The following is a 21,849-nucleotide window of genomic DNA, read 5'->3' as shown; positions in this document are numbered from 1 at the left end:
TAAAAGAAAAGAAAAATATTGAACACTTGGCATTTGAAAAATGATACTATATCCAGATATGTCAAAAACACAATGAAAAATATTGAACACTTCGTAAATGAAAATTGATTCACACTTTTCTTTTTCTAGGGGGAGAAAATATGGACGTGAGTAACTAAAATAGTGGAATATACATCTGTAACAATCCTAAAACTAAAAGATCTGCTCTACTTCCCCCCAAGCTAGGGAGATAGAGAGCACAAAATATACCTAAATGAAACCGCTGAATATTTAATATGGTACATGGTGATGTTACAAATCTCCTAGGCTGCCTCTCAATGAAAAAGCAAAACTACGGTCAATGTACAAACATCTTCCTCCAAGTTTCTTTGTTGTCTGATTACTTATGTCCAATCTTTGGCCGAGATTTCATGCTAGCACGTCTTGCAACATCCCATGCCTTTGTTGGAGCAAATACACCAAGCTGTGCGGCAAAAAATGACTCGTAACCAGGGGAGTCGAAAGCAAACCCAGTGTGCTTTGATATCTCACGTGGGAGTTGAGATATGGCATGGCTCCTGGCCTCAGCTGGTGTAAGGTTGTTCCCTATTTCTAACAGGTGTGCCCTGCTGGTATCAGTATCATCATGTCTATGCATCTCTTGAATAATCTGATAATCATATGGGAAGAACCATCTCTGAACCCTGTAACAATATGAAAAGGAAAAAAAGTAAATAAAGGAGAAACCCCAAAAAATAGGTGACAGGATAGACATAGAAACCACTGGGATATAGTAATATAGTTATATGAATAATTTCAGTTGTCGGCTTCCTTCTTAGTCCATTCATACCATAGATGCAAGTGCCCATTAATGAAAAAAGGACAAAAAGAAAAAACAAAAGAAAATAAAAAAGGTTATGTTGTGAAGGTGCTTAATTTTTTACTACATGATTATCATTAAAGCAAATGCAGCAAAGACTATCACGAATTAAACATCCATAGTAAAATGTATATCGTTCTTGAAAGTGGAAATTGGTAATAAAATCGATATTTTGATTAAAGGTCTCTTTTTTGTGACTATCAATGTATGTAATGCTTCACGCCAAAGTGATGCAACCTTATGTAAACTAGTCATGCATCCCCAATGGAGGAATGATATCTCCCACAAATAGCATGCATAGACAAGATATGAACCGAGTGTTCTTCAAATCAGACGTTACCCTTGGTAAATAAAGTCACAGAAAAGTGCAGCAACAGGAACAAGTAGTAGTGTGAGGTAGAAATATAATGTACTCATCAAGACATATATGACAAAATACATATTCTCCTGCAATTGGAATAAAGCTTGAGTTAGCCATGTTTCTAACGGGGAATAATTAGATTACCAGCTTCTGAATGCAGAGAAAAGCTCACCTGTCGATCATAAGGAGTGCTGATCCCAGAATATAAGAAAATAAAAATAAACCATGCTAAAATACTTCCACCAACACTAATATAGTGCCATCTTGTAATTGAATTACAAATCATGAGAAGTCGCAAGTTGACAGTTACTACAACACATGTGAAGGCCATTGTACTGACATCCCAGAGTCCAAATGTTTTGCCTGCTGAATTTTTACCACTTAAACTCGATGAACTCACAAAGTAATAGAATATTAGAGACTGGTAGAGAGAAAAAAAGGCCCATATAGCCACAACTCTCCACTTAAAAAACACGTTTCTTATTCCCTCCATGTATAGTTCAGGATACTTCTTGGACAGAGAAGCGCTGACATCCTGGCAAAGGTACAAGTAAATAATCAAAGCATGAAATTACAGGTTTAGGCAATGGGAACAAGCAAATGGTGTGTGTTTCTACACTAAACAGTGCTACTAAAATTCTATTCCTGAAAGTTAAGTTGTTATCAGAAGTAATGAGGGAGATAATATGCCACCTTGTCAAATAGTCCAACAATGATCACAGGCAGTGCTGTGAATATGACATTATATAATGACTGAAACCAATCATCATAGAATCTCTGGCCAGAAAACCCAGCTTGAAATGTAAACCAAAATTGGGTTAGAGTGAATGTGAGATTCTTGTAAAAGAAGTATGTCACCACCTGAAACAACCAAATTAACGGGTGTTACAAACACTGAAACAGGGAGAAAAAAGTCACACAAACAACTGTATAATTAGCAAAAATATAACACCTTGCATATTCGAAGATATGACCACCGGCCATGAACAAGAAGCAAGTCGGCAAGATATCGAAACTGGGCAATAGCAAAATCACTGGCCATCACAGCTTGCATCCCCTCCAAGCCACTTATGCCAACACCAACATGAGCAGCTTGAATCATGCTAACATCATTGGCCCCATCACCAATACTAAGTGTTATTTTCTGAGCACCTTTCTTGACCAAACTAGTGACCTGTAAAGCACCGTAATTGAAATCCAAACACCACCAATCCTACTGAGGCATGTTACCCCGACCAGTTCCTACTAACTAGACCCAAATTTACTGATCCAAAATTGACTATCATGCTAAACAAAAGCTCTCTGCATAACGAAAATAAGGATTGCAAAATGACTTTAATTGCCTTCAGGAATAAGTTTACCTGTGCTTTCTGTAGAGGAGATACTCGGCAGCACACAACAGCATGACAATTCAAACTCAAATTCAGCAGCATGACTCTCAAACTTGGATCCAGTGCATACATTAGACATTTTCCATCAATAACAAGTGCTAATTTAGGACCAGAGAGAGAGCTAAAGTAGCTTTGGGCCTCCTCAAGGCAGCTCTTCAGTTCTTTTTTAACTTCTTCTTTCATAAACCGTGCAATTTCTATTTGGTCCCCCTAGAAAAGGTTACAAAGCAATTAACTAAAAGGGTATAAAATTCTAAATCAGAAATATTAAAAGTTATGCATTTAAACATAAAGTTACAGGTGAGGCTTACCCTTTCTTCAACCTCTCTAATTGCATCAGTTTCAGAGCTGATAATGAATTGCTTCATCTCATTGTTTATTAAATTGCATGCTGTAGCCAAACAGTGGAAAGAAAATATTAAGTTAATAGCTACTATATTTTATTTATTGGCCACAGAAATATCAAGCAGACTAACCATAGCCAATATTAATAGCTGTTTCAATCTTGTCCCCTGTAAGTACCCATATTTTAATGCCAGCTCTTTTAAGAGTCTCTATGCAAGCTGGTACTCCTTCTTGGAGCTTGTCTTCTATGGCAGTACTACCAATCAAGATGAGATCATGCTCTATAAGTTCTGCCACCTGTATTAATTTCTCAGGCATAAAAATGAACACAATAATTACACGTACAAAACTATGCATGAATTTGGAACTATACAAGAAAGGACATCATTCAAATAAAAAGTTTTAAGTTTCAAATAAAAAGTTATATCATACAGCTAAAACCAGGGGAAAAAAGGATGGGGAAGGAGATGCAAGTTTTGAGAGAGAGAGAGAGAGAGAGAGAGAGAGAGAGAGAGAGAGATTCACAAGTTCCTTGAGGAAGCAAATGCACATTTGGACTTGACGGAACAACACTGATAAAAAGGGGGTGCATGCACTTGACCAAACTTAGCTAGAGATACTGATGTAACTGACACACTTTGCAGTGATACCAGGCAAAAACATTGGGGTGTGACCACAATCAATAAAAAATTGTAGATTCTAAAGAAGCTAAACCTTAAACTAACACAAACTGTTCCACAGAACATAACATCTACCATAGTCAAATCAAATTTACCTCATCTAACTTCCTTTCACGATCACGCAGAGAAGATTTCGCCTGAATAAACTTCTCATTCCAGCTTTCATAAACATCAGGATGCAATTCTTTGTAAGCCAGGCATAATGTACGTAGCCCAGATGATCCAAACTGTTCTAAATGCTCCCTAGTCACTTTCTTAATATCATTATTACCATCAGCTAACCTCTCATAGATTACAGTATCAGCACCCTGTGAAAAGCAAGTTCCTTGAAAGATTTATCTTACTAGAAAAAAATTCATGCAGTATAAATATTGTATTGAAACTGAAAGAGATTATTACCTTACAGTACAATACAAGCCTTCCATCAGGATAGCGACATACAACAGACTGGCGCTTCCTTGTACTATTAATGGAACAAAGATTACTAGTTTTGTCCAAAATGTCTAAAACTATGTGCCCATTAAGAGGGAGAAATGGTTACCTATTAAACTCAAGCACATTCAAAATCTCATATGGAACATCTTGAATTTTACCCATCTTCTCAACATGTGATTCGCGGACATATATCATTGTTGGTGTTCGCCTGAGAAACAACAGTATTTATTAGGTCAGATCAAACTAGAATGGTGCCTCTAAAACCTAGCAGCTCCAATAACTAGTAGTAGATCCAAGAATAGAAGGTCATATTTTAGATTAAAAGGAGTACGTTGCCACAGAGCTTTTCAAATGAAGGCTCAAATCAGTCACAGCTTTTGAAGGATAAGAAAGATTTACCCCTCCTTTTTTTTAACATTGGAAGAACTTCTGTCTGAGAAAATGCAAAAACTACAGAGGGAAGTGAGAATTTCACACATATTCATGGTTCACCCAATATCAAGACACCATCAGATTGTCAGCCCGAATGAGTCCAGAGGCTTCTTAGCTGTATCTCTCACTCATTTCCTTCTATTGACTCAAATTCACAACTAAACCATGTCACACTAAGTGGGATCTGCTATCACCATTAATACAAAAAAGGTGAAAATTTTCATTTCTAATTTGAAACTCAATAACTTGGTAATTTTAGATCTCATTCCCTTCAATGAATTACATGAATAAAGTATAGCATAACATAAATTTGCTCACATTTCTGCTGGTTTAAGCACAGAAAGCTAGACCTAAGTCTACAGCAAAGGTGCATTTGGATTGAATCAAATTTAAATGACTCAGGATAGGATAACTCAGTACACATGGCAACCAATCACTTATAGGACGAGTGACACAAAATAGGGATAGTGTGCCTACATTCAATTTATATGTGAGTGGTGTAGTTAGAACTTCAAAATACCCAACAAAATTTGATGAGTTGTGTGCAACATACAAAGGTAAGGCAAAACAAGACAACAATTATACAATAAACTATACAGTAGAAAACAGTGAAGTTGTTTGAACCTATAAAAGAAGAAACCGAAGTTCTTTGCAGCAATAACCAGAGCAGCCTCATCAGGTGAAGCAGCTTGATATTTAATCTTCTCGGGGGACTCATCACCCTCAGGAAGCACAGTATGGCAGATAGCAAGGCACCTAAAGAATTCCTACAGAACAACATATATATCAACCTAAGCTGTGGTACAGGATGAGAACTATTATTTCATGGTGTAAGCATACAGAACCAATATATATATATATATATATATATATATATATATATACCATAACCATAATACAAGATGAGAACTATTATTATATCATGGTATAAGCATACAGAAAACACAATTGTAAGTGCTTAACCAAAAGAAACAAGAGAACAAAGCTTATGAGAAATGTGGGCAAACAAAACCAATCAAATTTTCTTTGAGAAAGTAAGAAATTGACATAGCTGGATCGCCCTCTATCCAGGCTATGCAAACTCATATAGTTGCAAATAAACAGAAGATGCAATTACTTCTAAGCAATCAGGCATTTTATATTTTTTCTAAAGATTAAAGAAGTTCAAAAAAATTAGTTCACTGATAAGTGGTAACCATGAAATTGAAGGAAAAGTAACATCTGCAATACATTGGCAGGCAAGTCATATCATTCAGCACAACTGTCTAGATCCTTTTCTAGTGAAAATCATAGAATAAGAAATTTTCTATGTAGAGTAGTAAGAGGAATATGCAATGTTTCATGAACATATGGAAACTCAAATTGCAAACTGATGCTAAAAAGAACCATTCAAAAATGCTAGTATCAATAATATATTATGCAGATATTAAAGTCATAAGCGCCTATATTCTAGATAAGGACCATTACATGAAGTGCAAAATTCCAATGTATAAACAGCCCAGATATTAAAATCTTGCCTGCAATTCACAACACTTGGCAACAGTAAAGTAATTTTTGCCATTTCATAAAATACATTTATAGAACAACCCTTAATATTACGTAATAACTATTATGAGACAACAAAGGGTAAAATCCAATTAATTTACATTACTAAAAAAGATATGTTAAGAGAACTGCATGGGTATATATGATAAAATCCTTCTAAGTCAGCATCAACAATATGATCTTACAGACCCAAGGCATATTAAAAGCATAATAACCCAATTCACGCTATGCTAAATGACTTACCTTGCAGTTATCAGGATTAGGCTCATTCCTCCAAGCTCCTCTCATAAGCCTAGGATCATCAAAATTAAAACCCTTCTCTCGCACTGCATTGGATGAGATATTTTCCTGTGGACAAGGTATAATCATTATTCTTGACCCTGATATCTGGCTACTTCAGTTTAATGCACACCTGTATTACCTCAATTTTTTTGCCACTACGCTCAGCAATTCCCCTTTCAATTTCAGTCACACCAGTTCCATAGACTTCTCCTCCAATTGAACACTTGAAGAACTCCATTAAGTTTCTTGTTAGAGTCCCAGTTTTGTCAGAGAAGATGTATTCCACCTAATCAAATCAGCAAGTACACTTGTGAACTATAAATATTTCAATTTCAATAGCATCTACCGAGAAGCCCATATATCAATTTCTTCTGGAAAATAATTGGAAAGAAAACTTAGCACAAGCTGCAAAGTGTTAGTGTCTTTTTTTTTTTAATGCAAACTGAAATGTTATCCCCGGAGACAATTTGACTACCCAACATATATCCTAGTTAAGGAGAGATATGAGTTGAGAGAAACGTCAGAAGAAAAATGCAAGAGTTCGAGGATTAAGTGGGGGCATATGGCTAGTGAAAAGCAAAGAGATGTGCAAATGAAATGTGGTATGAGATGACAAAAGGGATTAGTAACGCAGCCAGAAAAACACTTGAAGATTATGCAGAATCAAGATGTTTTAGAATTAAAAGGTAAAGAATCTTGGTGGTGTAACACCCAAGTTCAAGAGAAGGTAAATAACCTGTTTCAAAGAGCAGTCATTATAGCTAAACGCTGAAAACTTGGAAAAGTATAAGACAACAAACAGGGAGAAAAGGCAGTGACCGAACCAAGAACTAGTGCTCAAAGGGTTGTATAAACTTTTGGCAAAAAAGCGGGGGAAAGAGGTATTAACAATTTCGCAAAATGGAGAGAAAGAGACAATATTTAGACCAGGTGACATGCATCAAGGATGGGAGGGCAAGACTCTGGTCATGGAACAGGATATATAATGAAGGATATGTGACTCTTCCATAGTATGATATGGTGAATACACGAGGAGAACCGAAATTTTAGTTTCTATGGTAGAATTGACTGGTTGAAGTAAAGGACAGTTTGAAGCAAAGAGATAATGGCATGACTATAAATCATGACAATATATCTATTTAAGTATGACACGGTCTAGGAGGGAAGAAATCGTATCTCTTGTTCCATGAATCAATGAAATCAATATGCAAACTCACATCTCGATTCATGGTTACTACCCTCAAGGAAACATCTTCTAAGTGAAATTTGCTCTTGCTAATTATTAGAGCATCTAGGTAACACAATAAAACAAAAGGGAAGCCCGGTGCATAAGCATCCCATGTTAACACAAGGTTCGGGGAAGGGCAACACTCAAAGGGTGTGATATACGCAGCTAACCTAATAATTACATCACATCAGTGGCTGTTTCTACGGCTTGAACCCGTGACCTTGAGATGACACAGTGACAACTCCACCGTTGCTCGAAGGCTCCCCTTCCATCTAGGTAACACAGGAAGGGAAAAAAATATATTTTCACAGTATCCAGGTACTGAGGATGGATTTTGTTAATAGGTTTTCACCACACACTTGGTGGTGGTTGTTCATTGTTTTCAGAACATGAATCTTTGAGTAAGTTTGATGGTTGTTCTTGGCAGAGGAATTACTATTCACTACACAAAAAAGTTACACGTACGGTACATAGCCGGTCCCAAGCCCGGATAAAGGAGGAGGGTTGTGTTAGGTCTTCGGCAACCAACGTAAAAATATAGCCGAACCCCCATGACATGAATCAAAGACATTATTGCGCTAAAGCTAGGTCGTTGCCCGGAAGCAACGCGCCGTATGGCTCGAGTACGGTGTCAAAGCAAGAGCCGCTGCATCGGTGCCCGGATGTAGTGTTAAATGAGCAAGGGTTCTCGCGTTTTCGTGAACGGACGAGGGTAAATAAGCTAGTTCACAAAGGAAAAGGTAAAGGTCGAAGCGACAAAAGGTTGAGATTTGGGACATGGAACATAGGCACTCTAACAGGAAAGTCCATGGAGGTGGTGGACACCATGACAAGGAGGAAGATTAACATTATGTGCCTACAAGAAACGAAATGGGTTGGTGCAAAGGCTAGGGAGTTGGATTCTTCTGGTTTCAAACTTTGGTATACAGGAAAAGTGAAGAATAGGAATGGAGTTGGAATAATTGTGGATAAGCAGTGGAAGAAGGACGTAGTTGATGTCAAGAGGGTGGGAGATCGGATCATCTCTATCAAACTTGTGGTGGAGGGAGGTGCTTTCCATGTGATTAGCGCCTATGCACCGCAAGTGGGTTTGGACGAACAACACAAGATAAGGTTTTGGGAGGATCTAGAGAGTTTGGTTCAAGGCATACCTATGGGAGATAAGATTTTCTTAGGAGGAGATTTAAATGGCCATGTTGGGAGAGAAGTGACTGGATATGGGAGTATTCACGGAGGCCATGGTTTCGGGGTGATCAATGCCGAGGGTAAAACTATTTTGGACTTTTCCTCAACTTTTGATCTTCTCATCGCAAATACATGTTTTAAAAAGAGAGACGAGCATCTTATAACCTATAAGAGTGGCATGACAAGCTCTCAAATCGACTTCTTCTTGTTGAGGAGAGTCGACCGGAAATTTTGCATTAACTGTAAAATTATCCCGGGAGAGAGTTTGACAACACAACATAGGGTGCTCGTCATGGATTTTCGCGTTGAGCAAAAGTTGAGGAAAAGACATCATACGAAGAACCCAAGGACGAGGTGGTGGCGGATGAAAGGTGAGGAACAAAGAAGCTTCCTAAGACGGGTAGGAGAAGAGGCAAAGTGGGATGGGAATGGAAGCGCGGAAGAGATGTGGAGGGAGATGGCAGAAGTTATTAGAAAAACAGCAAAAGAAAGTTTTGGTGAATCTAAAGGAATAGGACCAAGAGACAAGGAGTCCTAGTGGTGGAATGCGAGTATACAAGAAAAGATAAAGATAAAAAGGGAATGCTTTAAAGAGTGGTCTTTATGCCGCAATGCAGATAACTGGGAAAAATATAAGGCGGCTAAGAAAGAGACAAAAGTGGCTGTAAGTGAAGCAAGAACAAGAGCATATGAGGGTCTCTACCAGTCTTTGGGCACGAAAGAAGGAGAAAAAGGTATATATAGAATTGCAAAGAGCCGGGAAAGAAGAATGAGAGATTTGGATCAGGTTAAGTGCATAAAGGATAAGGATGGAGAGGTGTTGGCTCAAGAGGAGAAGATTAATGAAAGGTGGAAGAGCTACTTCTACGAGTTATTTAATGAGGGACAGAAGACTCTTCCGAGCCTTGGTCGATTGTGCACAAGGGAAGAAGATCAAAACTTTGACTACTATCGAAGGATTCGAGACTTCGAGGTAAAAGAGGCTCTAAAGCAGATGAAAAATGGCAGGGCAGTAGGACCTGATAATATCCCGATTGAGGTTTGGAAGGGTCTTGGAGGAAAAGGCATCAACTGGTTAACCAAGCTTTTTAATGAGATTTTAAGGTCAAAGAAGATGCCTGATGAGTGGAGAAAGAGCACCTTGGTACCTATCTACAAGAATAAGGGGGATATACAAAGTTGCGAAAATTATAGGGGGATTAAGCTTATGAGTCATACTATGAAGTTATGGGAAAGGGTGATAGAACGGAAGTTGAGAAAAGAGACACAAGTAACAAAGAACCAATTTGGATTTATGCCAGGCAGATCTACCACTGAAGCGATATACCTATTAAGAAGGATGATGGAGAGGTATCGTAGTAATAAAAGGGATCTACACATGGTGTTTATTGATTTGGAAAAAGCGTATGATAGGGTACCAAGGGAGGTCTTATGGAAGATTTTAGAAAAGAGGAGAGTAAGGATCGCATATATTCGGGCAATTAAAGACATGTATGATGGGGCCACAACTAGTGTGAAGACTCAAGGTGGTGTGACAGAGGAATTCCCTATTGGTATAGGATTACACCAGGGATCATCCTTAAGTCCATACCTTTTCACATTAGTCTTGGAAGTACTCACAGAGCACATCCAAAAGCCTGTGCCATGGTGCATGCTTTTTGCCGATGATATCGTTCTTATGGGAGAGTCAAGGGAAGACTTAAATAAGAAGTTGGAGTTATGGAGAGAAGCGCTAGAAGTGTATGGTCTGCGCATAAGCCGTAGCAAGACGGAATATATGGAATGTAAGTTCAGTTTGAGAAGGGAAAACTCAAATATAGAGGTGAAAATTGGAGAGAACATCCTACGAAAAGTTACAAGTTTTAAGTATCTTGGGTGCATCATACAGGATAATGGAGAGATTGAACATGATGTAAATCATAGGATCCAAGCAGGTTGGTCAAAATGGCGGAGTGCATCTGGTTTTATATGCGACAAAAAAGTGCCTTTAAAACTTAAAGGTAAATTCTATCGCACCGCTATAAGACCGGCTATGCTGTATGGTACGGAGTGTTGGGCGGCTAAAGGGGAGCACGAACATAAGCTGAGTGTGGCAGAGATGAAGATGTTGAGATGGATGAGTGGTCATACGCGATTGGATAAAATAAGGAATGAAGATATAAGGGAGAAAGTTGGAGTAGCACCCATTGTGGAAAAGATGGTTGAATCGCGTCTCAAGTGGTTTGGACATGTGAGAAGAAGACCGATAGAACATCCAGTCAGGAGGGTGGATGAGATGGAAGATGGACAAAGGGCGAAAGGCAGAGGAAGACCTAAGAAGACCATCCATGAGGTGGTCAAACGAGATCTACATGTAAACGGTCTCTCTGTAGACATGATACATGACAGAGCACAATGGCGTCGCTTGATTCATGTAGCCGACCCCACTTAGTGGGACAAGGCTTTGTTGTTGTTGTTGTTGTTGTACACAAAAAAGATCTGACTTGAATTTATGCTAGCATGTCTTGTTCTCTCTTGCACTTTCTGTCTTCCTTGTCAATAATAATGTTTTGTCAGGTAAAAAAAAATGCGTTATCACCTTACCTGCCCAAGTTCTTCATTCAGATTGGAAGTTCGGGCCAATGCCGGGGTATTGGTTTCAAGATGGTACATGTGCAGGTCCTTGTTGATAAATTGAGTGGATTGAATAAATTTAATCATCTGATACATAAACCAAAAATAAATTTCGCCCCTTTCATGAAAATGGCATTTTCTTGGTTATATAAATGACTCAAACATACCTCTATGGACACATAAAGTGAAATTGGGATGATAGTTGAGTATAACGTGATGAGGGTAAACATAGTCAGAAGGAAAACCTGAAAACATGAGAAGCAGAACAGAATTAAGTTAATTAAAAAAGAATTATGTTGAGATAGTCATCCAGCTTAACATTGAAATATTTAGTACCAAAAATCTGTTTCTTGGGTCAAACTGTGCTCCGCCCTCCTCTGATGATTCAAGATGTAGGTAGAAATACTTCTTGTTTACAAAGACAGCACTACAATTTACATAAATCCAAGAAAATTCTACATTAATAGTTAATTAATTAATAATTAATAACAGTAATAACAAAGAAGAGTACATCCATTGTGAGTGGAAATAAAGCTAAACCCTTCCCTTCCCAGCAGTACCAGGACAAGCAATTATAAAGCTCCCAAAGCATTAGCCAAAAGCAATGATGTGCAAGAAAACTAAATGTGTTACCCACAAACCTGCCAACAGCTCCAATAAAACACATCACAAAAAGAGTTGCGAAAAGAGTGAGAATGAGCTTGTCAAGCTTCCTCTCTAATGTACTTCTTTTGGAAGGAACATTCATAGCATTCATCATCACCTGCAATGTGTTGGATAACATGAACAAATGCAAAAGGAAAACATGCAGTGATAATAAGGAAAAGAACATTCAGAAAAGCATTTACAGCCAGAAAGAAACTCCGTGCAACTCAATCACAAGCCTAAGCTAATCCAAGCTTCCAAAAGGAGAACTCAAACAAAAATAATACAAATCAACACCAATAAATGGACACGTAATTAAGTAAAATAACACTGCATGTGTTGGGTACTACTTTTGAAGTAGCCATAAATATAAGAATCAAGCACAAGCATCACAACATCAAAGTTTATTTTCAGGTCTTTTTCTTCCTTCCCTGGACACCCCATCCCCATCCACCACCGCCCCTGCTGCAGAAAAAAAGGGGGAAGATCCACAAGCATTTCATATCATACCACCCCACAAGAATTAAAAATATAAATGCTAATGAATAACAATAATAATGATGAAATCAAACTAGTAAATAATAAAAGAACTGTGTGCCGGTAGCACATTTAATAATCAATGCATTGCTACGCCTACAATTTACATATTTAATTGTGTTAGGCTACATGAAACACAAAGGATTGTTAAGTTGAAAGACATATGCATGAATCATAATTAGGCATCACTTTATGGTAATAAACCTTTGTTTCATGTCCAGTAAAAATGACCACCCCAACAATATACTCTGTATTCCTGAGACTGCAACCCTGAAAGGTAGGAAATTTCAATCTGTCAAGGCCAGTGTAAGTTTCCCAAAAGAGGAGTGACCCATAGATCAATATCTGTCTAATAAATCTATGATTAAAACAAAAGTTCACACATCCCATCAACTCAAGAATTATGACTATTTTATGAATGGCGATGGAGCTCACAAGAGCCAAACGAGAGACAGGAAATCATAACATACTCGCAATAAAAGTTGATTTGGGCTGACAGGCAGTGTTTGATTTTGAAGTATAAGATTGCCAGTGAAGGTATACAATGAATTGTTTGGCTGCTCACACTGAACTTCAGCTGCAAGTAGCAGGGGAAAAAAAAAGACAGTCATAACAAAAGATAAACAAGCCACAGATCAAATTTCACACATACCACAAAAGTGGACACTAATCAAAATGTTATTGATTGTCCATTACATGGAGTGAGTATTAATATTCTAAGGAGATTGGAAGGAAAGCAATCATACATGAAAAGCTATTTGCCTTTACATAAAATCACAATTCAAGAGTTTGTAACTAAAAGAAAGGAGTAATTAAACAGAAAAATAAACATGTCAATGCATAAGTAATATGTGAAAAACTAGGATCCCAGAAGCCAGAGAACTATTCAGACAATTGGAAGGAGAGAATCACAAGAAACAGACACCATGGAGAAAAGTTCTAGTTTAAGTTGGCAAAAAGATATGAACAGGCTTGGGTCACTTATGATGGGGATACCCTGTATAATGTAGAAAATAATGCAAGAGAAATATTCCAGGTTGAACATCCAACTATGATTTTTATGTAATAGTAGTCAATAAAGGAGCTAATTAGAAGTTCATCCAATGTCTAACATCACAATCAGTATCTAAGAATCAGTAATCGTTATTGTTACAGTTGACAGTATATTCGAATATTTAAAGCATAATTGATGATAATATCCTATTAGCGTGAGAGAATTTAGAGACAAAATAGAGAGAATAAAGAGAGATCTGAATATTCTAGTAGGAAGAAGGGACAAAATTACACCTGAAAGTTTATACGCTGGACACAAATACACATAAATTATTTAATGAGTCACGCGTGCACAGTAATTATACACTCCGGCGGACACAATCACCATTCCGGTTATCAGCGTGTGGCGTGGTTAGTTTGAGTGGACATGTGCCTCTATTCACTCCTTGCTGGCACGTTCAGATTGAGTGAGCTGGCCATTTAGTGCCAACTCAGAAATTACAATTTATTTTAATGATTAATTAAAATAAACCCTTCGTTCTCTTTTATCTTTAGAAAGAAGATGCTATGTGTTGAAACCCTAACACCTTAACCAATAACTAAGAATATGGGCTCACTCCAGAAAAAATCGAGCTCTTTATCCCTAAATTGTGGCAGCGCTGTTGGTGGCAGATCTTCGTTGTTGAAGAACAAGAAGAAGAAGAAGAAGTTTGAGTACAACAATGGCAAGTGTTTGTACGGAATTGAAGCTGTGGTACTCAAGTCTAGAACAGAGTGGAATCCAGACAGATCGTTGTGAGTATTTTGTTTGGCTGGACGAAGTAGAAGGAAAAACAAGAAATGTGGGGACAAAGGTTGTATCTGAAGAAAGGTCATTGAAACAATCATACCAGAAGATGAATGAGCTTACAGAGTGTGCCACCAAATTGGAAGATGTGCAACAGTTACAGAAGACAGTTAATATGATTAAGGGTGAAATAAAGTGTATTAAGAATATGGTTATGGGCATTTGTTTGGAGTTGGGTTTTTGGGCATTATTGATCACCTAACCTTGCATTGAAGTTTCTATCAATCAGAACATTTGCTGATTTAATATCTCTGTGGATCACAGGTGGTGTTGATGAATGAAGGGTATCAATTTCCTTTGCAGTTTGCAATGCCAAACGAACCCTTCTTCCCCAATTTGGAAGCTTGCTGTTATTGCTCTGGATTTTGGACAAGATATCGATCTCGTTATCAACCTCGTTGTTGCTGATGATGAACTCTGGTGCAGATGCAAAGGAAGAAGAAGAAGAAACCATTACAGCTTTATAGACATAACCATGGCTTCCTTCGCCGAGGAGCTTGCGCTCTGAGAAGCCATTGGTGGCAGCTTCAAGGTCACTGTAATGGAAGTGTTGGATCTTGATGGGTTTTTCTTTTTCTTTGTTGTTCTGTTTCTTTGAGGTGGTGGTGGTGGAAGAAGAAGAAAAAGAAGGTGATGGTGTGAGAGAATTGGAGGTTGAAACTGTGGATTCAGCTCTGCAAAAGAAACTGAGGTACCCCATCAATCAAAGTTTCAAGCTTTTGGTGTGAATCAATGAAGAGGTGAAAGAGAGAGAAGATGATACAACACAACACAACACAACAATGGCTTCGCTTTGGGCTGCATGTTAAGGATGTCTTTTTATTCTTTTTTCTTTTTTAAAATAAATTGTAATTTATGAGTTGGCACTAAATGGTCAGCTCACTCAATCTGAACGTGCCAGCAAGGAGTGAATTGCGTGTCCACTCAAACTAACCACGCCACACGCTGATGGCCGGAATGGTAATTGTGTCCGCCGGAGTGTATAATTACTGTACACGCATGACTCATTAAATGATTTATGTGTATTTGTGTCCAGCGTATGAACTTTCAGGTGTAATTTTGTCCCTTCTTCCATTCTAGTATTATTGATCTGAATGATACAATAAGCACATGAAGGGAGAAGAAAAAAAACACAAAACAAGAGGATGAAACTAAAAAGGAGGCTGCACATTTCTGTAATCTGTAGACATACATATTGAATTGCTCAGCAGAACCAATCCAAGCTTTTAGGCATCAGGTGCTCACATAAATTAGCCAAAGAACATTGACATTAGAAAAATCTATCTAGTAACCACAGATGTATCACATAAAATGCATCTGAGATAAAATATTTGTCGACAGGTTGTCACCAAGTAAAGTAGAACTTCAATAACAAATCAATGGTGCATTCACTGCAATAAGAAAGGAAGAAAGTGCTAAAGAAATGAGGGTCAATCAATGAAAAAATCAAAACCTTTGAACTCAGATGCCTTCTCCGGAGTCAAGTAATCCCATGTTTTTTCCAATGCTTTCCTGATCTTCAAATTGGTTTCCCCATCCAAATTAGCAGTCTGTCATCCAAACAATGATTAATGTATGGCTAAGAAATGTCAAGCACCTCTTATTTTCAGATTAAAACAAATAAACCAACCTCAATGTAGCAAACACCGTCCGCATTTGTACTAGCTAGAAAAAGCAGATCTGCAGGAAAGAATCCATCCTGCTTAACCTACAAACAAGAAACAAGCATTGTAAAATGAAGCCAGCAATCGAAGCAGCACTACCGGCTCCGCAAACTAAAAATCCTAGTGGTCTCCAGACTATAGGTATCCGCAACCCAAACTAATAACTATAGTTAGAATCTCCAATTAAAAAAGAGAAGTCAGCATGGAAAAATATGTTTAGAACAAAAGCCACTTTCAAAATCCAGAAGAATACAACAAATTACCAAGAGTTACAACCACATTGCTCTATGAAACCTTAACACTGCTGCAGCCACACATAAGCAAGTGCATAAAGGGAGGAATCAGCAAGCAAGTTTCATAGAGAATGAAGCACATCTATTATAACAAGACATGTATTGGAAAAGAAGAAGCATACATCTTAAACTATCGTCATGTAAGATAAATAGGAATAGGTTCGCAAACTCATTACACATTGGAATAAATTGGTCAGCAATACTGAGAAGTTGAACAGAGATAAACCAGGCACAAGTGAGAATTAGGCATGGTCAAACTCCTCAAGTGATTATGAAAATAAGGAATAACAATTGCTACCAAAAAGGGGTAAGTGATGATAACAAGGGGGCTTCTCCTAAAAGATAATAGAACTGAGAAACTTCATCACAGATAAAAGATATGCAGCCAAAAACATGATAACCAATATAAGATTTAAGAGAATATTGTTATTCCTATAAGAAATACCCAAATAAGTACCAGTTTAAAATAAAAGTATGTCAACATTAAATGCAGATATAAACCACTCTCACCTTGATGACATCACCAACTTGCAACTTTTTCCATGGAATAGACACCCACTTTTGGTCTTGTAAAACATCTATCATATTATTGTTTATGGACATATCATTCTGAAAACGCTTCTGTAAAATTAACAAGATAAACCAATGCAAATAATACATTAGTCACACTGGCATAATCAATTCTAAGATGTTGAAATTTTCAACTAGGGGGGAAAAACGGAAAAAAAAATGAACATGAAATCAGCACAGTTGCCAATTTATTAAGAAAACCCACTCAATCTTTCACAGGCTTATAAGTAAAATGCATAATAATATGCTTATTCTAAATATTTATCTAGCCAACTTTTTCTAATAGGTCCTTATTTGACATTGCAGTACTACCAGAAAACATGAATAGGAAAAACAATCAAGGAAGTAATGTACAAGAATTCAAGAGTAAATAAAAATCTAACCCAGTCCTCAAAAGCTTCCTTAATAAGTGAGAGGAGCAGCACCAAAGATAGAGGAATCACATTAGTTATTGGAGACACCGGGCTGCAGTTTCAGAAAATATCTAATTACTGATTAGACAAGTTGTGACTCAATAAAACTAAAAACTGGTGAAAAGAGCATATAAAAGGAAGAAATCTGCAGCTCAAGTATATATTACTGATAATCACCTTCACATATTAAATCAGGACAGAGAAGCATAATGCAAAGTTGAAGAATAACAGATCAAAATAACAAATCATTGCTAATAAGAAACAAAATACTATAAACTCAATAAGCAAACGATAATCAAAACAAAGAAAAATCTATGACACCAAACAAAGCTTCATATAGACCATTTCAGGTTATCAGGTAGTTGGATTAACAATTTGTCAGCTAAAACACATGTAGGCATCTGTAAATAAAATTGGAAACTCAAAACCATCCAAAAAGGAACAATCAAACATGAGAGCAAAGTAACAAAATCCACTGACACAGTTAAATAGAGATTTTCTGGCAAACAAGTTTTATAGGAAATCAGAAGTTTGGTATCTATTTAGTGTAAAGCCCGTGGATTTTTTCAAGGACTTTTCCTCTCAAATATTTTGAGACATTAGAAACCAATGCTTTATAGATAGCTGTCCTTCTGATTGTTGTTTGCTATTGTATGGAGGACCTCTTGATGCCCATCTCCTTGTATTATTCTTCTCTCCATCATAACAATATTCTTATTTTATCAAAACAACAATAATACTAATAACAACCAATGACACAGGCTGCATTAACATCTAGAAAACCGAATGTAAAGATAAAACTTCTTAATATCATATGATGATTCTTTCTAATAAAAATACCTAGATTGAAAATGCTACCACCTATATCATGTCGTTAGCAAGTAAACTAAAGAAATAAAATGTTACTATTCTTCAGTAGGTACGATCTTATTTTTCAAAGCTATGGTTGATAGTAGTAAAACAATACCTAACTGGTTTGATCGTAAATTTATCTAGCATTTGCAAACCTGATTGGCGTGGTAGACAAAATTGAGATTGTAAGGAAGTAGAGATTAGCAACCCGCCTGAACTGCAACGAAGACATGTATTTTTAGCTTCAGTTAAGTGAAAACATTGATTAGAAGGAAACAGATTGGCATCATCATCTACAAACTCTTTTTTTCTTTCGACAGAATACAAATATTATTTACCTTCAATAAGCAGTATATTAGTTTTAAAAAGAGAAAAAAGGTAAAAATCAACCATTTTGAGCGCATACTAAATTCATTTCACATACTTTAAATCAAGAATCAAGACCCTTATATTCTTTAGAGAAAATACATTAAAAATCCCATATAGTGGTAGGCAAAACTTAGAATATTTGAAAAAGTATAAATCATATGCATTCCACAGTGCACAGTCTCAATAAGCGAAAAGCTTGGAGTACTTACCTGTTCAAACAATCCTTTTGGCAAAAAAGTGAAGAAGTTGTACTTTGTAGTCGATATTGAATTCCCCTAATATGATACATATTAATTAGTCAAAAACCTTAAATCAAGAAATGTGAAATATACTACAGTAATACAATATCAGACAAGGCAAAGAAATCCGTAATTTCTGGAAGTTGAGGGAAAAAACAGAACACTAAAGAATTGGTTTCAAGGTGTGACCATAACACAGAAATAAGATTAAATTTGAGTTTACAGTTCACACAAAAAAGTAACAGTTGATGGAACTACATGATGGCTTAGTTTACCGCAGGTCAACTAACACCCATAGCTACTTTAAGAAAACTTATAAAACGGGGGAAATATTTATAGCTTAACTTTTCAATTTAAACATGTTCTGGCCTATAAAAGTATGGCATTTCAGAGTCAAACATCACAAATCTTTCCTATAAAGCTCTTAGTCTTGAACTTAGATGATAGAAAAGATTCAAACAGGTGGGATGAATAAGCTAAATATTTAATGTTACACGAGATTCCAACATCTCAGCATACCAATGCACCACTCCTGCACCTGAGTAATCTTAGTTTGATTCCAACTATAACATTGGAAGCACACTCCTTATATATAACTCGTTATAAAAAAAAGACATCAGCATCAGCTTTCTAGTTCTAGTCGGTTACCACCCTTTTGAATAAGGTTCACTAATTTCCTTTGTATTTGTATTCATTTATAAAATTTAAGACAAAATAATGGCAACAGCAGCAATTCAGCCACAACCTTATCTCATCTCAATGAAGATTAATATATTATTATGATCGTTCCTTTCAAGAGGAACAAGCAAGTAAAACTCAAATCATCCCCCTATTTCTTTTTCTTCCTATTATATTTCACTTCGACAAAAGAAACTAGTTTGTATGCAGGCATCTCCGTCTTTTATATTAAATTGAACTGAAATTGCATACCTCACGGAACTCCTACGCAACAAAAAGAAAATTACTTAAAAAAAATATTCATATATGCGCCTTCTCCGAACATGCCATATATCTTTCTTATGATTGGCGCTACCTCGACTCTCTCTCTCTAATCAATTAATTTGTAATTATATCTAGTCTAACGAGCCCACTCATCCATTTATGCATCTTCATCTTCATAACATTAAACTTATGTCCCTATTGGTTTTAATAGTCAACATGTAGTCTCATACAAGTTGCAACATTACCATTCTAAAATAACAATGCAGCAAATTTAACCCTAAACTTTAGTTGTACATTTTACAGCAAAGAAATCTGGAACACTCCTTCATTTTCAGCAACCAGCTTGAATATTATGATTTATGTCTTCCACTATCCCCCATTATTTTTTGGATAATGGAGCAAAATACTTAATTTCCGTGACTTGTTGAATCTTGTTATCTCCAATTTTCACTTCGAAGTTTCAAGTTTATACATACCTTACAAAACAAACATTCCATATAATGTACTTCATCTTACTGCTACCTATGCTAAATCCACGGAAAATGTAGTTGAAGCAGGCAGCAATTGCCACGATACATATTTGCCACAACTACAAATTGGGGAAGAGTGTCATTTGAATTTCTATAGGGGAAAATGAATTGTAATCTTTGAGATTACTATAAGTAAATTCTCTCAAAATATTATTCACATCCGTTTCCCTGGTTCCATTCTCCTTAAATTCTAGTTCGAAACATGCCGCAGTGATGCAGTTGCAACCCAAATATTGCCGTATCAATTGTGTTGCGAAGCACAGTTTGAAACCAAAATATCTATAGATCAATCAGCATAAATAAAGCAAATATTAACAGCACAGCTCCAGCAAAATTGCTCCAAATAAAAAAAAAAAACAGTAAATTATCCCTTACTTCTACTCAATCAACAAGTGACAAATTTCTAGCGCACACTACTATGGCTTGATTATTCGAAAGAACAAAGAAAGCAAATATCTGAACTAAAACAAGTACAAACAGCCAAAAACGAAGTCACTCAAAGTTCCTGAATCTAAAATCAGTGGAAATGGAACAAGATAGCATAATCGCAAAACACAGTGCATAAAAAGCAAGTTAAGTAAACGAAGAAGGAAAACCTTGAATCGAACAGGAAGATTGGCCTCGCGATCGTTGCAGTATATGGTGCGGTGACCCGGCGACTGCGGCTGAACTCTTCCGAGTCGAACCGTCCGAGACGACGGAATTCGCTCGGGCTGACTCATTCCGTAACTCGATCTGTTAAAGAGTGAAGCAGACAACGAAGACCTTGTTGGTGACGGCGGCGACGACGATGACGGTGACGGTGGTTGAGACCTACCTCAACCGCTCCGTTCCTCGTTTTCCGATTTCACGCGCTTTTTTTTACACCTTCGTGAATTTCGGAGGACTGAAACGGAAAACGAGTCATTTTATTCGATTTCAATTCAATTCAACCTCCACGAAATTTTCCGGTTTCCATTTTTACCCTTCTGCGTTTTTTATGTCTTCGGAGATCTCGCGTTCGTGCTAGATTATTTATTCCCTTTCCTCCTTCGCGCCCCCGCAACCCGGAGCGTATAATGCACTTTTCAAATTTGTATGTTTAAGAAGATTATTACATAAAAAAAAAATTAAATAATTGAACTAAACTTGTAAGAAAAAGTCCGAACCACTCGAAATAGTTATTTATTTATTTATGGGAATTTATTATTTTATTTAATTGAATATTTGAATATATAAAACTGATCATTTTTTATGAAACAAAAAATATCAGGATTTAGGAAAATTAGTTGGTTAGTTGGCTAATGGCTAGTAATGTGAGGAAGAGGACGCGAGCGGAAAGAGCGTGGAAAATGTTAAGAAGCCAAGTTCCCACGTAGGACTTCCCATTACATTTGTGGCACACAAAGAAGAGGCTATTGGTATTGCAGTGGAGTGCGACGTCGTTTTAAGGCAATAGCCGCAGAGAATATCCGAGTTCTTTGGGAAGGAAAGTGGGGCCAGTGAGTGAGGAAGTTGTAGAAGTTGAAGCGACAAAGGTTTGAGTTGGACTTGGTTGAGGCTTTATTAAGGCAGTTACCATTTTTAACGGTCTATGTCAACCCAAATAAGATTTTGCCT

At 36.9% G+C, this 21,849-nt stretch overlaps 1 protein-coding gene across 3 annotated transcripts; it reads right to left on the bottom strand.

Annotated features, from left to right (window-relative positions):
• Positions 1-32: 32 nt before the first annotated feature.
• On the bottom strand, positions 33-21,594 carry LOC112800992 (phospholipid-transporting ATPase 3). 3 transcript variants are annotated; one of them, XM_025843464.3, is made up of 27 exons: positions 20,847-21,594; positions 18,749-18,814; positions 18,326-18,387; positions 17,289-17,370; positions 16,846-16,956; positions 16,009-16,086; positions 15,832-15,928; positions 13,009-13,115; positions 12,743-12,808; positions 11,998-12,119; positions 11,693-11,783; positions 11,524-11,601; positions 11,327-11,443; positions 6,470-6,616; positions 6,292-6,396; positions 5,128-5,270; positions 4,178-4,279; positions 4,036-4,099; positions 3,732-3,944; positions 3,088-3,253; positions 2,923-3,002; positions 2,582-2,821; positions 2,173-2,394; positions 1,914-2,081; positions 1,393-1,755; positions 1,200-1,306; positions 33-683 (listed from the first exon to the last, which is right to left on the bottom strand). In XM_025843464.3, the coding sequence occupies exons 1-27, from the start codon at positions 20,970-20,972 to the stop codon at positions 380-382; spliced, it is 3,627 nt and encodes a 1,208-aa protein (XP_025699249.1). In that variant the 5' UTR covers positions 20,973-21,594; the 3' UTR covers positions 33-379. The 3 variants fall into 3 exon arrangements, with proteins under 3 accessions (XP_025699249.1, XP_072093012.1, XP_072093011.1); XM_072236911.1 differs by having other exon boundaries at positions 18,326-18,382; positions 20,847-21,293; XM_072236910.1 differs by having other exon boundaries at positions 18,326-18,382; positions 18,749-20,529; positions 20,847-21,237.
• Positions 21,595-21,849: the final 255 nt, after the last annotated feature.

The sequence above is a fragment of the Arachis hypogaea genome, chromosome 5 (genome assembly GCF_003086295.3).
Source record: "Arachis hypogaea cultivar Tifrunner chromosome 5, arahy.Tifrunner.gnm2.J5K5, whole genome shotgun sequence".
Lineage (NCBI taxonomy): Eukaryota > Viridiplantae > Streptophyta > Magnoliopsida > Fabales > Fabaceae > Arachis > Arachis hypogaea.
Note: the sequence above shows the minus strand (reverse complement) of the source record. Positions and strands in the feature narration are given on the sequence as shown.

Coding starts and splice junctions, on each gene's coding strand:
- LOC112800992 (XM_025843464.3), bottom strand. CDS start 20,972: ATGAGTCAGCCCGAGCGAATTCCGTCGTCTCGGACGGTTCGACTCGGA. Junction 18,388..18,748: donor CAAAAGGATTGTTTGAACAG/GTAAGTACTCCA, acceptor TCTTCGTTGCAG/TTCAGGCGGGTTGCTAATCT. Junction 11,602..11,692: donor ACCCAAGAAACAGATTTTTG/GTACTAAATATT, acceptor TCATGTTTTCAG/GTTTTCCTTCTGACTATGTT.